The sequence below is a fragment of the Argentina silus genome (genome assembly GCF_951799395.1).
Source record: "Argentina silus genome assembly, chromosome: 3".
Classification (NCBI taxonomy): domain Eukaryota; kingdom Metazoa; phylum Chordata; class Actinopteri; order Argentiniformes; family Argentinidae; genus Argentina; species Argentina silus.
In genome coordinates, this window is record NC_139657.1 from 1,965,308 (window position 1) to 1,977,868 (window position 12,561).

At 47.5% G+C, this 12,561-nt stretch overlaps 1 protein-coding gene across 1 annotated transcript; it reads right to left on the reverse strand.

Annotated features, from left to right (window-relative positions):
• Positions 1-7,035: 7,035 nt before the first annotated feature.
• olfml1 (olfactomedin-like 1) lies at positions 7,036-9,817 on the reverse strand (the record flags this gene model as incomplete). The annotated part of the gene is made up of 4 exons (XM_083666062.1): positions 9,468-9,817; positions 8,401-8,692; positions 7,885-8,159; positions 7,036-7,557 (listed from the first exon to the last, which is right to left on the reverse strand). Exons 1-4 carry the CDS (start codon positions 9,582-9,584, stop codon positions 7,036-7,038), a joined length of 1,206 nt encoding a protein of 401 aa, XP_083522188.1. The 5' UTR covers positions 9,585-9,817.
• Positions 9,818-12,561: the final 2,744 nt, after the last annotated feature.

Sequence of the window (12,561 nt, forward strand, 5' to 3'; positions counted from 1 at the left end):
ACTGTAGCAACAGGGAGGCTAGTGGAGGTAGAAAACAGAGGCTCATTGTGAAGCATGAAATGGACACATGTTTGATACCAATCCTCATTTCTTTCCATGCATGATAATGAGCCCGTCCTCTGATTTCTACCTCCACCAGCCTCCCCTGGAGTATGGGTTTTGTATCATTCACCTGTGTCAAGGCTGAAGCCTGAAGGTGTGGAGAGGTACAGTGTCACAGCGTAGATAGTAACTCATCTACAGTACCAGTCAAAAGTTTGGACACACCTTTTCATTCAATGGTTTTTCTTTATTTTGATTATTTTCTACATTGTAGATTAATATTGAAGACATCAAAACTATGAAGGAACACATATGGAATTATGCAGTAAACAAAAAAGTGTTAAACAAACCAAAATATGTTTTATATTTTAGATTCTTCAAAGTAGCCACCTTTTGATTTGATGGCAGCTTTGCACACTCTTGGCAAGTTTGTGTCCAAACTTTTGATTGGTTCTGTATGTGGAATTAGAGAAAGAGAGAGAGAGGGAGAGAGAGAGAGAGAGAGAGAGAGAGAGAGGCTCTACATTCTTGACATAGATAGATGGGGCCAAGACAAACAGAGAGATCTCAGCGGAGTGTTTTTCATATCCAATGTTGTGACAGCTCATCCTTCAGCCAGGAAGCCCTACTCCAGTTCTGCATCCTGGAGAGGAAGCGTTCATAGTGCCTCAGGGATAATATCTAGGGATAGCAATATATGGATATTGGATTAACGCATAAACTTTCAATGTTAGATCTGGAATGCGACCAACCTGTATGGAACCTGTATGGAACCTGTATGGAACCTGTATGGAACCTGTATGGAAAAACTGTCTTCTGGCAGCCTCTCTGTCGCACGCACGCACTCGCGCACGCACGCACGCATGCACACACGCACACAGGCACACACACACAGGCACACAGACACATGCACGTACACACACACAGGCACACAGACACATGCACGTACACAGGCATACACACACACAGAGGCACACACACACACACACGCACACAAACACAGGCATACACACACACACACAGACACACACACACACACACACACACACACACACACACACCTCCCTTCCACCCCACCTCCTCCCCTCCTCTGAAGGCTTGTGTCTGATTGGCTCTGACAGGCGATGTTCATGTAACTCTGACTGTCAGATTAAAACAACGCTCACTTCACCTCTCCCCTCCTCTCTGTTTGACTCTGGGCTGCTGACTCCGGCTCAGGGCTGGCTGTTCCACTGTTAACTATGGGATGGATCCTCCACCAAGACCTTTTGTCAAGCGCTGGAGTCATTATGCACAGGGCTGAGACGGTCACCTCTGTCCGAAGGACTCATCGTCATCGTGGTTACCGTGGCAGCACATGGGGTTAGTGGCTGCCATTGGTGGACCTCGGGATCAAAGGATGATGATGTAATACTGTGGGGTTGTTAGGCATCATAAAGGGATCGTTTCCCCGGGCGACGGTATATCGCACTTGATTTTTTTATTTTTATTTTTTTGCGCTTGCACTCGACTGGACACAGATTAGGCTTGAAACTGCACCCAAAAGAGCTGAGAGTCGATTCAGCGTGTTCAAGCAAGGGGTTTTCAACTACAGGTCACAGGCCATTTAAAAAAAAAATTCCATACGCACCACAATGGAGGCCTGGAGCAGTTTGAAGTTCTCTATATGGCAACAGAACACAACCCAAACTGAACATGCGAAAGGCCCTCTGAGATAAACAGCATTCGCAGTCACCCTGAAGGGGGGGTTGTCCCAACAATCGGCATATCTGTTTCTGTATTTGGCCCGGGTCCTACGGTGGTATGTCATCTTACAAGCCACACAATCGCTCCCTGTTTCTTCCCCCGTGGGGCTGGATGGGAGAGGGGAGCTGCACCGAGCTGAACGGAGGACAAATAATGGCCTTTATCCGTTCTTCTGTCTGGGCACATGATCCTCACAGCTCTGCCCAGCATCCCTGCCCCCCTGCCACCCCCCCCCCCCCCCCCCCCCGCCTCCACCCGAGGGGAAGTGTGCACTTTTGTTAAACAGCCAATGGACCAACTACTACTTTTTTCTAATGTGTGTGTGTGTGTGCGTGTGTGTGTGTGTGTGTGTGTGTGTGTGTGTGTGTGTGTGTGCGCCTGTGTGAGTACAGTATGTGTGTGTGTGTGTGTGTGTGCGCCTGTGTGAGTACAGTATGTGTGTGTGTGTGTGTGTGTGTGAGTGAGCACGAACACAGAGAGTATGTTGTTGTGATGCATCTCATATTATAAAACGCATTCTTGTAATGCAATCTGATTGGCTGACAGCCGTGGTATAGTTGCCATATACCCGCGGCGAATGCCTCTCCACCGTTCATCTGAATTATCACTGCGCTCATCGACAGTAATCACCGCCCACTGGCAACTCCACAACACTCACTTTCTCTTCCATGTAAATAACAACACACTTTTGACCTTGCTTGAAACCAAGCAATAGCAAATGTGATGGGTTTACCAGGGCAATGAGCCCCTTGGATAGTTACAATGGGCTTTTCTTCTCCCTTCGGTTTTCACTACAACTACTGTGCCCCAACGCAGGGAGGCATCCAAGATATGCACCCTATGACTCCCTATGACTCCCTGTGACTCTGCTGTATGGGTTTATTCATTCAGTGAGGACCGGTAGAAAAGAACAACGTTTGTTGATGGACATCAGCGCCGGTGGGTAACTAACTCTCCATCGTTTGCAGAGGTAGGAGAATGTGACACTGATGACTTACTTGATGATGACTCCACATCTAACCAACGCAAAACAAGTGAAAATACCATCATCTCCTTCCTAGTGATTTCTCCAGTAGCTCTCCTCGGACTAAACCCCCCCCCCCCCCTCCTCCCCTCCTCCCCTCTCCTCCCCCTCCTCCTCTTCCTCAATCTCCCTCTCTTCTTTCGCTGAGACGTCTATCTGAAGAGGATTACCTCCAGTGAAGAGGCTACTGTACATGACTCCCAGAGCCCTCGCCGTGTGGGTTGACAGAGTCATTATCAGGACCTGGTGCTGTTACGATGACTAGTCCTGTTTGGCATTAAACATACCGCTTTGATCATGTCAGCGTAATTCCATGATCTGACTGCTTAGTATGACTTCCTCTCGCCCTGTGACTTAATGCAGGACATAATCATACACATGTGTACTTTTACGCACTGGGAAATTGCACCCCAGAAAAAAAAAGCTGCCAGGCAGAACAGGGTATTAGGGTGTTCTGTGACGGTTATGTTATATTAAAAATATACAAATAAATGGTTGTGATGTTCTGTGTTTGCTATGCCTACACCTGCATACAGTACAGTAGGTTTGCCGAGTAAGTTCGCCTGTATGTTGTGAAAAAGAATTGCTTGCGGTTAAAACAGTATTCAATTCTACTCCATGAGCTCAATTGTTGCGACGGATCGTAGAGAAACCGGTTAACAGCTGTCCATTCAGCCTAGGCGCAGTCTGTTCTGAGTCAAACCAATTTTAACTGTGCCTTTGTGAATTACGCTGCCTCGGATGAGCACAGGCAAGAGAAGAAAGACCCTTTACTGTTCTACAAGGTGTCACCTCTCCTCTCTTTCAACTCTTGAAACCCCTCATGTCCATATTCAAGACCCTCCAGTCTCCCTTCCCTGGGTGCCTTGTTCTGTGTCTGAAGGCAAGCAGCTGGGAAAGCACAGCATTGATATTCTCAAATTAGCATTCGGTATCATTCACACAGCAAGGCATATCTGACTGCTTGTCATGCAGCTCGTAATTGATAGTCTGCAATTACACACCATGTGTTCCACTGTGAGATTAACACCATGGATCAAGCTCATACTGGCAATAACAATATGCAACATCATTTTTCAATCGCATAGCCAAATGTGAGTAACCCAACAACAACCATATAGCATGCCTACTCAGTTCCACTCAGAATTCACAGACCAATGCATCTTTTGCTTGTCTTTGGTCTTAAATGCCTTTATTCCAGAGTACTCTTATAATCACTTTAATATACATGTTTGATTTTAGTGTTAACTCTTATTTTTTTTAAATAAATAAAAAACAGCAAATTAGTTAAAGTAAACGTGAGAAAACCACTTCACTATTACAATCAGCCATACAAAGCATGTCCTTGCATGCATGCCAGAGGTACTTAATAACATGTTATTACAGGAGGCTTACTTTTAACCAGCCTATTGTAAATATCACACCTGAAATGTTTTGTGTCATTGTTTTTATGTTTTCGTTTGACTAAAGCCAAGCCAATTCAGGTGTTGAAATCGCATGAGAGAACAGCGCTACAGTACTACTTTGTCGTCATGTTCAGACAGGTTATTTTGTTTGTGCAATAACGCATATCACCTTTACCGCGCATTCACCTGTTCGTTATTCAAATCACCAAACGGATAATACTATTAATTAATACGTTAGCCTAAATTGCTGTGATATGAGTATACAGGGTGTCTGACTCGCTAGACATTGTTGCCAACATAGAATTAATTATTTACAAACTAGATCAAAACTTTGACAAGTACGTTAGATAATAATAAGACACTTTTCTCAGTGCCATAACTTACAATCTCGCATAAAAAGTCCCTTACTCTGCAATATCCTCCGCCTCGGACAGCTGTGTCTTTCTGCTCCAATTGCTAAATTGAGGTTGATCACCGCTCCAACTCGCGGATCCACTTGGGCGACGATGACAGCGATGACTTGTCCGTCAGAGATGGGACGCGCCGCGCCGCGCCGCCGTGCGTCTGTTTCCCCCTCATGACAGAGGGAACCTCTTCACCAATCATGTGATCGCAGGGGCGTGGCGACGCGTCAAACTGAGACCACACGTGTTTCTCGATCAAATACAACAACAAAGGCGACCTCGCAGGTAAATGCGATTCTGTCGACTTCTAGATCATGTACGGCCATAATGGCACACAACTCCTATGTAGTCCTATTGAAGTTCAACTTCACGCGTAAATGTTGGTTGAATTTGTGACTTTCGCCCTCGGTATTTACCTGTGCCAATGCCACTTAGGCCACCTGTGGAAGTCAAGGTTTTAAAAAAATCTCACCTGGCTGAGATTGACCCCTCGTTGATATCTGGCTGAGATTGACCCCTAGTTGATATCTGGCTGAGATTGACCCCTAGTTGATACCTGGCTGAGATTGACCCCTACTTGTAGTGACAATGATTTACACATTCCCGATACTGTTCACTCCATCTTGCGGTCGGTCCTGCAATTCTCTCTGGGCGACAGCGCCATCTTGTGTTTATAGGTGAGACAAAGCATTTTACTATAATTACATTACTTTACCGACATCTCCCTTTGTGTTCTGTCATGAGTTCATTCGTCACATTTACCACAGAGATCATAACAGCAGCTCCTCACATTTCATCACAGAAGACAAGTCCTCTCCACACTCACACTGTTTTGGTAAAAGAAAGGTGTCATGTTTTCTTCAGTACCACTAACAACATGGTTTTACTGTGTACAAATGCTGCGTAGGCTGCTAACCGCAGGCTTGAGGGAATGTAAGGTTGTGTTCCGTCAGTTTTCAGCGCTCACACTGTTTACAGAGCTCTGATGTGTGTTTTTCATTAAGGTCAAGTAACAAGCTGCACCATAAAACAAATGTGATGGTTAAGCCAAATGCACTGTTGTAGGAATGTGTGTGTGTGTGTGTGTGTGTGTGTGTGCGTGTGCGTGTGCGAGTTTGTGTGTGTGTGTGTGTGTGCGTGCGTGCGTGCGTGCGTGCGTGTGCCTGTGTGTGCAGAACAGCCTGCTCTGCTTTGAGTTCATATACAGTATCAAATACAGTATCATATTAGTAAAGATCTTTATTGGAACTGGATCATACATTTCTCATCTTAACATTTATCAATTTCGATTTATCTATTTGTTTTCTTTCGGGACTGAACTCCTTCCTCTCTTCTCAGTGGAAGGTTCTGTCTATTTGAAATGAACGGAATTTCATCAGCAAAGTAAGAGAATACTGCCTGAGACATGTCTTCTTGGTCTAACGGTAGACACTTGTGTCTTCCAGTTGGAAGACCCAGGTTCGAACCCCACCCGTCACATAACGGTAGAACGTGACTGACTACCATTATGCGACAGCTGGGGTTCGAACCTGGGTCTTCCACCTGGAAGACACAAGTGTCTACCATTACACCAAGAGGACGTCCTCGAGGTCCATAGGCGACACTGAGTTTAGGTTTCTCAGGCAAGGCTACCCTTTACAAGATTACAAATCACCTCTTCTACATTTTCATGCGCAGAGCTCATTCCGAGTAGGACAGGACATGATTATTTCCCTCAGACAGAAATGAAGTCAGACCTCTTCAATGCTCTTTATTGCGATATTACAGAAAATGATATGTTGTGAAAATATGTGACTCAAGCAAACATATTGCAATCCTACCTCGTCCTAAATGGCATATAGGCCGACTATTTTTCTATCATGACAACATGTTATGCCAAACTATAGTGTGATATAAACTTAAATTAAATTGAATACACCAGTGGTTCTATGACCGAGAGAGCTTAGATTGTTTTTGTCAGGATTAAATATGACAAGGTCATCCTGATCAACAGGCTGAAAGCGTTTCCAGATGAAACACTCAACGTTAAATTGCTCAATACCTGTGTAACAGCGCTGTAATTAATAATAATACACGCCATTTAGCTGACGCTTTTATCCAAAGCGACTTACATTGCAGTGAGTGCATACATTTCAGTATATATGGTCCCGGCAGGAATCAAACCCACAACCGAAGCGTTGTTAGCGCCATGCTCTACCAACTGAGCCACAGTAACGAGAGTGCTCATCTGAGTGAGTAACTAAAACCTTAATCACCCTACCGAGCCGAACCGAGCTGGGCCAAGCTGAACCAAGCCGAACCGAGCTGGGCCAAGCTGAGCTGAACTAGTAACTGAAACATCTGAGCCAGCCCAGTACAGCCCAGTACGGTTCGGGTCGGGTCGGCCCTGCAGCCTGTAAACCTCCCTCGCCTCTCAGATGGAGGACACTGGCGTCTTCTTGGAAGTGTCCACCTTGTAGATGGCCTGGTACCCGTCGTCCCAGGCGTACAGGTGCTTGTCCCTGGGGTGGTAGTGGATGCTGGTGTGGCTGGAGTAGCGCTTGGGGAAGAACAGCACCGCCCCCTCCTCGCCGCGGACGGTGTCGTGGATGTCGTAGAGACACCGGACGCTGGAGCGGCCCCCGTAGCCGGAGTTGTACACCACGTACAGCGTGCCGCAGATCACGAACGCCGCCTCGGCGTCCCGGCTCTTGCAGGCGGTGTCCCAGATGTGCTCCACCGCCAGGCCGGCGTCCAGCTTGGTCATCACCAGGTTCCCCCCGAAGTCGGGGTCGGCGTGGATGGCCCACAGGCCCATCTCGTCCACGGCCAGGGCCACGTAGGTGTCGGGGGTGAGGGCGTAGACGGGCAGGCGGCCCGCCCCGTGGAGGAGCATGCTGTCGCTCACCGTGCGGTTGAGGAGGTGGACCTTCAGGATCTGGTTGCTGGTGTCGGCCTTGGGAAGAGGGGGGGGGGGGGGGAGGGGTGGAGGAGAGGACAAGAGGGAGGGTGAGGGGGAGGGGAGAGGGGAGGAGAGAAGGGGAGAGTAGAGTAAAATAGAATGGAGTAGAGGAGAGTAGAGTAAACTTAATTTGCATTCAGCAGCAGATGATGTACAAACATTTGCCTGTGAATCGCCTGGAAGCCCCAGACCGTTTGTGCCATCAGCCAACCTTCCTCATGGCGTGACAACAAACAGTCTGGGGGGCGGCCATGCAAAACAAGACATCACATCCTGGGACAGAAACAGTAAACACAGACCACAGCAGCACCACCGCGCTACCTTGTGGTAGTAGACAAAGCCGTTGTAGACCACGTGACCGGACCCCTGCCAGGGGAAGGGCAGCCTGATTGGCCGTTCTCTCGGGGAGGAGGAGTTGCCCCCCTCGGTGAAGGTCTTCAGGGAGGTGAACTCCAGCAGGGTGCTGTTCCTGGCCCCGCTGAAGAAGTAGATCTTAGCAGAGCCTTTGCTGGGGTCCTTCAGCCAGGAGCCGTAGGCGTCCCCGGCTTTCTTCACGATCTTCAGGGACTTGATGCCCGTCAGAAGCGTGTTGCAGGCTGCCAGGCGGGAGGGGATAGGGGACAATATGATTTAAACATGACGTCTCAGGATAGAATGGAACACGTTCACACACACACACACACACACACACACATACACATGCACGCATGCAAGCACACACACCCGCATGCACACACACACACACACACACACACACACACACACACACACACACACACACACTTCAACCCCAACACACACACACACACCCTCCCCACCGCCCCTGTACGCACACACCTGTCCCCAGTGTGATCTTGGCCTTCTTGAGCTGGGTGAGCTGTGCGTCTCTCATCTGCTCCTCCAGCAGGGACTGCTCCACCTCAATCTGAGGCAGGTTGGGGATCTTGTTCTCCAGGTACTCCACGTCCCTCTCCACCCGGTCCACCCGCATGGACACCCTGTCCACCTGCATCTTCAGCTCCGCCTTGTTCACGTCCGTCCTGGCCAGCTGACCCCTGACCTCCGTGGAGAGGTCGTACATCTTCTGGTCCACCCGCTGGGTGTTCTGCTCACACTTGTTCAGACGCTCCTGTCGGAGAGGTTATAACAGGTTATAACAGATTAGAACAGGTTATAACAGGTTAAGGAAGTAGTTATGTCAGGTTTGGTAACACTTCAGTATAGGGAAAGCTTTTCATGTTATCTCAATTTATGTTATAAGTCATGTAGTAGCTGGCCAATTAGATGTGATTTCAGAAACCCTCCAATCACTGGCTCACATCCGGGGATTGAACCAGCGACCTTACGGGTACTGGCTAGCCTCCCTAACCTCAATAACGTTGTTATTGAGAGAGATCTGGGCAGCATGTGTTTTACATTTTACTGGAAATACGTGTGTGTGTGTGTGTGTGTGTGTGTGTGTGTGTGTGTGTGTGTGTGTGTGTGTGTGTGTGTGTGTGTGTGTGGTGCGTGTGTGGTGCGTGTGTGTGTGTGTGTGTGCATTCAATAACTTGTAGCTTTGTGTTAGTCGTAGACAGTGGTTAACTGTTACTGTGATGTGGTGACACATCAACTGAAGGTTATAGACTAATCAACAATGTAGAATGAAGTGCAAACATGTTGGATGTCTTTACAGAGGAGGCTGGTGGAGGTAGAAACCGGAGGATGGGCTCATTGTTACAGTATGCATGTAATGGAATGAGGAATGGTGTTTGATTCCATACCTCTTTCCCTTCCATGCATTACAATGAGCCCATCCTCCGATTTCTACCTCCACCAGCCTCAGGTGCACTAAGTCCATGCCAGTACACTACAATAAGTGAACAATGGAGTTTTTGCATCCTCAAATCAGTGTTGTCTCTTACCTCAAGCTGCGTGATTCTCCTCTCAAAGTACTGCATCATAAAGGCTTCCTGGGTGGACCTCTGAGCCCGCCCCGTCCCCACGGTAACCACCAGAAGTGTCAACAACCAGGTAAACATAACAGGAGACTAGCCTTTAATGACCAGTTATAACTACTGGATTCTCAAACACAGCCTCAAAGTCGTCCCTACCCGGTGCTGTTTAGGTGAATTCCAATAAGAGTGAGACTTAGTTTTCCCTCCCTGCCTAAAAAATAAGTTTTGTTCCTGTTGAGTTGACTGGTGTGGTTCCAGAGGAATCCTGGCTTTTGTTGTTCTACGGGAGAAGGTTCCAGACTCCAGATCCAATTCAATCTGTGTCCAAGAGCTTATGAGAGAGAGAGAGAGAGAGACAACAAATGAGAGGGAGAGGAAGGAGAGAGAGAGGGAGAGAGAGAGAGAGAGACAGAGAGAGAGGGAGGAAGGAGAGAGAGAGAAAGAGAGAGAGAGAGAGAGACAACAAATGAGAGGGAGAGGGAGGAGAGAGAGAGAGAGAGAGAGAGAGAGAGAGAGAGGAAGGAGAGAGAGAGAAAGAGAGAGAGAGAGGAGAGAGAGAGAGAGGAGAGAGAGGAGAGAGAGAGAGAAAGAGAGAGAGAGAGAGAGAGAGAGAGGGGGAAAGGAAGGACAGAGAGAGAGAGTGTCTGTGTGTGTGTGTGTGTGTGTGTGTGTGTGTGGGTGGGTGTGTGAGAGAGAGAGAGAGCGAGAGAGAGAGAGAGAGAGACAAAGAGAGAGAGTTCCTCTCTTGCTTGTTGCCTTTCCAGGTCTAATATTCTCCAGATGGCCCCATGACACGTCCTCAGTTCTGAAGAACAAAAGACCGCTGGGTAAAATAGTCTGAAGCGTGTTTATCATAGACTGTACTAATGTGACATTGATGCATCATTTCCTTTATCATTTTGTTTTGTTTGTGTCCTGGTAAAATGTCTTACACTACTTGTGCCAAAATGCAGTTAGATATTGTATATTCAAGATGTTTTCAGTACTGTTTAACACGCTGTGAAGTTATTCAAATGTCCTGCTGAAAACAATTAAAGGCACTGAGCTGTTTAATCAGAGATGTAGGTTTTATGATTGATGACTTGATGACTTGATGACTACATGCTTTTGGCCCCGTGAAGCTACAGCAGGGGAGGCTGGTGGAGGTAGAAATCGGAGGACGGGTTCAATGTAATGCATGGAATTGCACTACAAATGAGCCCGTCCTCCGATTTCTACCTCCACCAGCCTCCCCTGCTGTAAACAGCTCAACTGTTGACTGTTCCCGCATGCGACCCCTCTGTCATACCTAGACCTGACCAGCAGATGGCGCCAGGTTCTCTCACTAACACTGACTTTCCTCGAGACCCATTTCCCATTTCCTCTTGAGAACCTGCCTGCCAGCTGTACCGCTGTACCCAGTGAGTTGACCGTGCGGCATGTGGCGTTGGCACACTGAAGAAGCTTCTGTACGCACTGCCCATCTGTATATATGCAGTGCCAACTTAATCATTAATTTGTTGGCCAATGTCAGCATCTTTTATTAATGTTAATAGTTTGAGTAGAGACGGATACATGGAGGAATCTAGAGTGAACTGCAAGGCACCGTCATGTGTGTGCTTCTGCTCGTTTTCCCCATCAGTCCCTCGCTGGACTTTCAAAATAAGAAATGAACAGAAAAACAAAACCAAAAGAAAGCAGATTAATTGTGAGACTTTGGAGCAGGTCTAATATCAGTCATTCCTGAAGCTCTCTGTTTCTGAACCTCGGTACCTGGTCATCCCCCCGCATCATCAGAACAAGATACCGCAGTCGCATACAAATACAGAATGAATGCAAACGACACAAATGCTTTCCAACTTCTAACGATCAGAATCAGAATTCGGAATCAGAATCAGAATTCGGAATCAGAATCAGAATTCGGAATCAGAATTCAGAATCAGAATCAGAATCAGAATTCTTTTATTTGGCCAAGTATATTTGCACATGCAGGAAGTTGACTTAAAAAAAGGGACATAAAAAAACAATATAAAAAAACCAATATATAAGTAAATATATCAGCAAATCAATGAAGCATGTACTGTACGCTGTTGTATAATGGATCATCGGTTTGGACATCGGTGGGATTCGGTGGGAACGTGAATGAACGTTAATGAGGACACTAAACATGGTTTCGACATTCACCTGGATGTTTAGGTGGCACAAGCACTTTACGGTTGGCCTCAGGTGATGGTTCCTCAGGTGATGGTTCCTCAGGTGATGGTTCCTCAGGTGACGGTTCCTCAGGTGACGGTTCCTCAGGTGACGGTTCCTCAGGTGACGGTTCCTCAGGTGATGGTTTAGGCTCAGTCTGTTTGTGTGTGTTCCCCTTTGTCAGTGGGCGCCACTGGGTCCTGATCGCTCACTGAGCAGGTAGGAGGAAAACAACCACACAACAACGACACAGCAGTCGGCATGACAACAGCCAATGTAAACATGACGTGCAGTTCAGCTGTGCTCCACTATATCCTGTATGTCGGCGAAGGTGGTCCGTAAATAACGGATTAGACTCTCTTGCCAGAGGGAGGCTGGTGGAGGTAGGAATCGGAGGATGGGTTCATTGTAATGCATGGAATGGAATGAGGAATGGTATCGAACACGTGCACATGCACACGCACGCGCACACACACATGCCCACACACACTCTCACAAACACACACTCACACACACACACACTCTCACAAACACACACACACACACAAACACACTCAAACTAGCGGCAACAATATCAGCAAGAGCAGGGTCACAGAGAGCAAGGTCTCCTTTAGGCTGCAGCTACCAAAGAAGACATTAGTAATTCCCTACGTAATCTGTGTCAGGTCGACCCCCCCCCCCCCCCTCTCTCCCTCTCTCTCTCTGTCAATCTCTCTCTCTCTCTCTCCGTCTCTCTCTCTCTCTGTCTCTGTCTTTCTCTCTTTCTCTCTCTCTCTCTCTCTCCCTGTCTTTCTCTCTCTCTCTCTCTCTCTCTCTCTCTCTCTGTCTCTGTCTTTCTCTCTTTCTCTCTCTCTCTCTCCCTCTCTCTCTCTCTCTCTCTCTCTCTCTG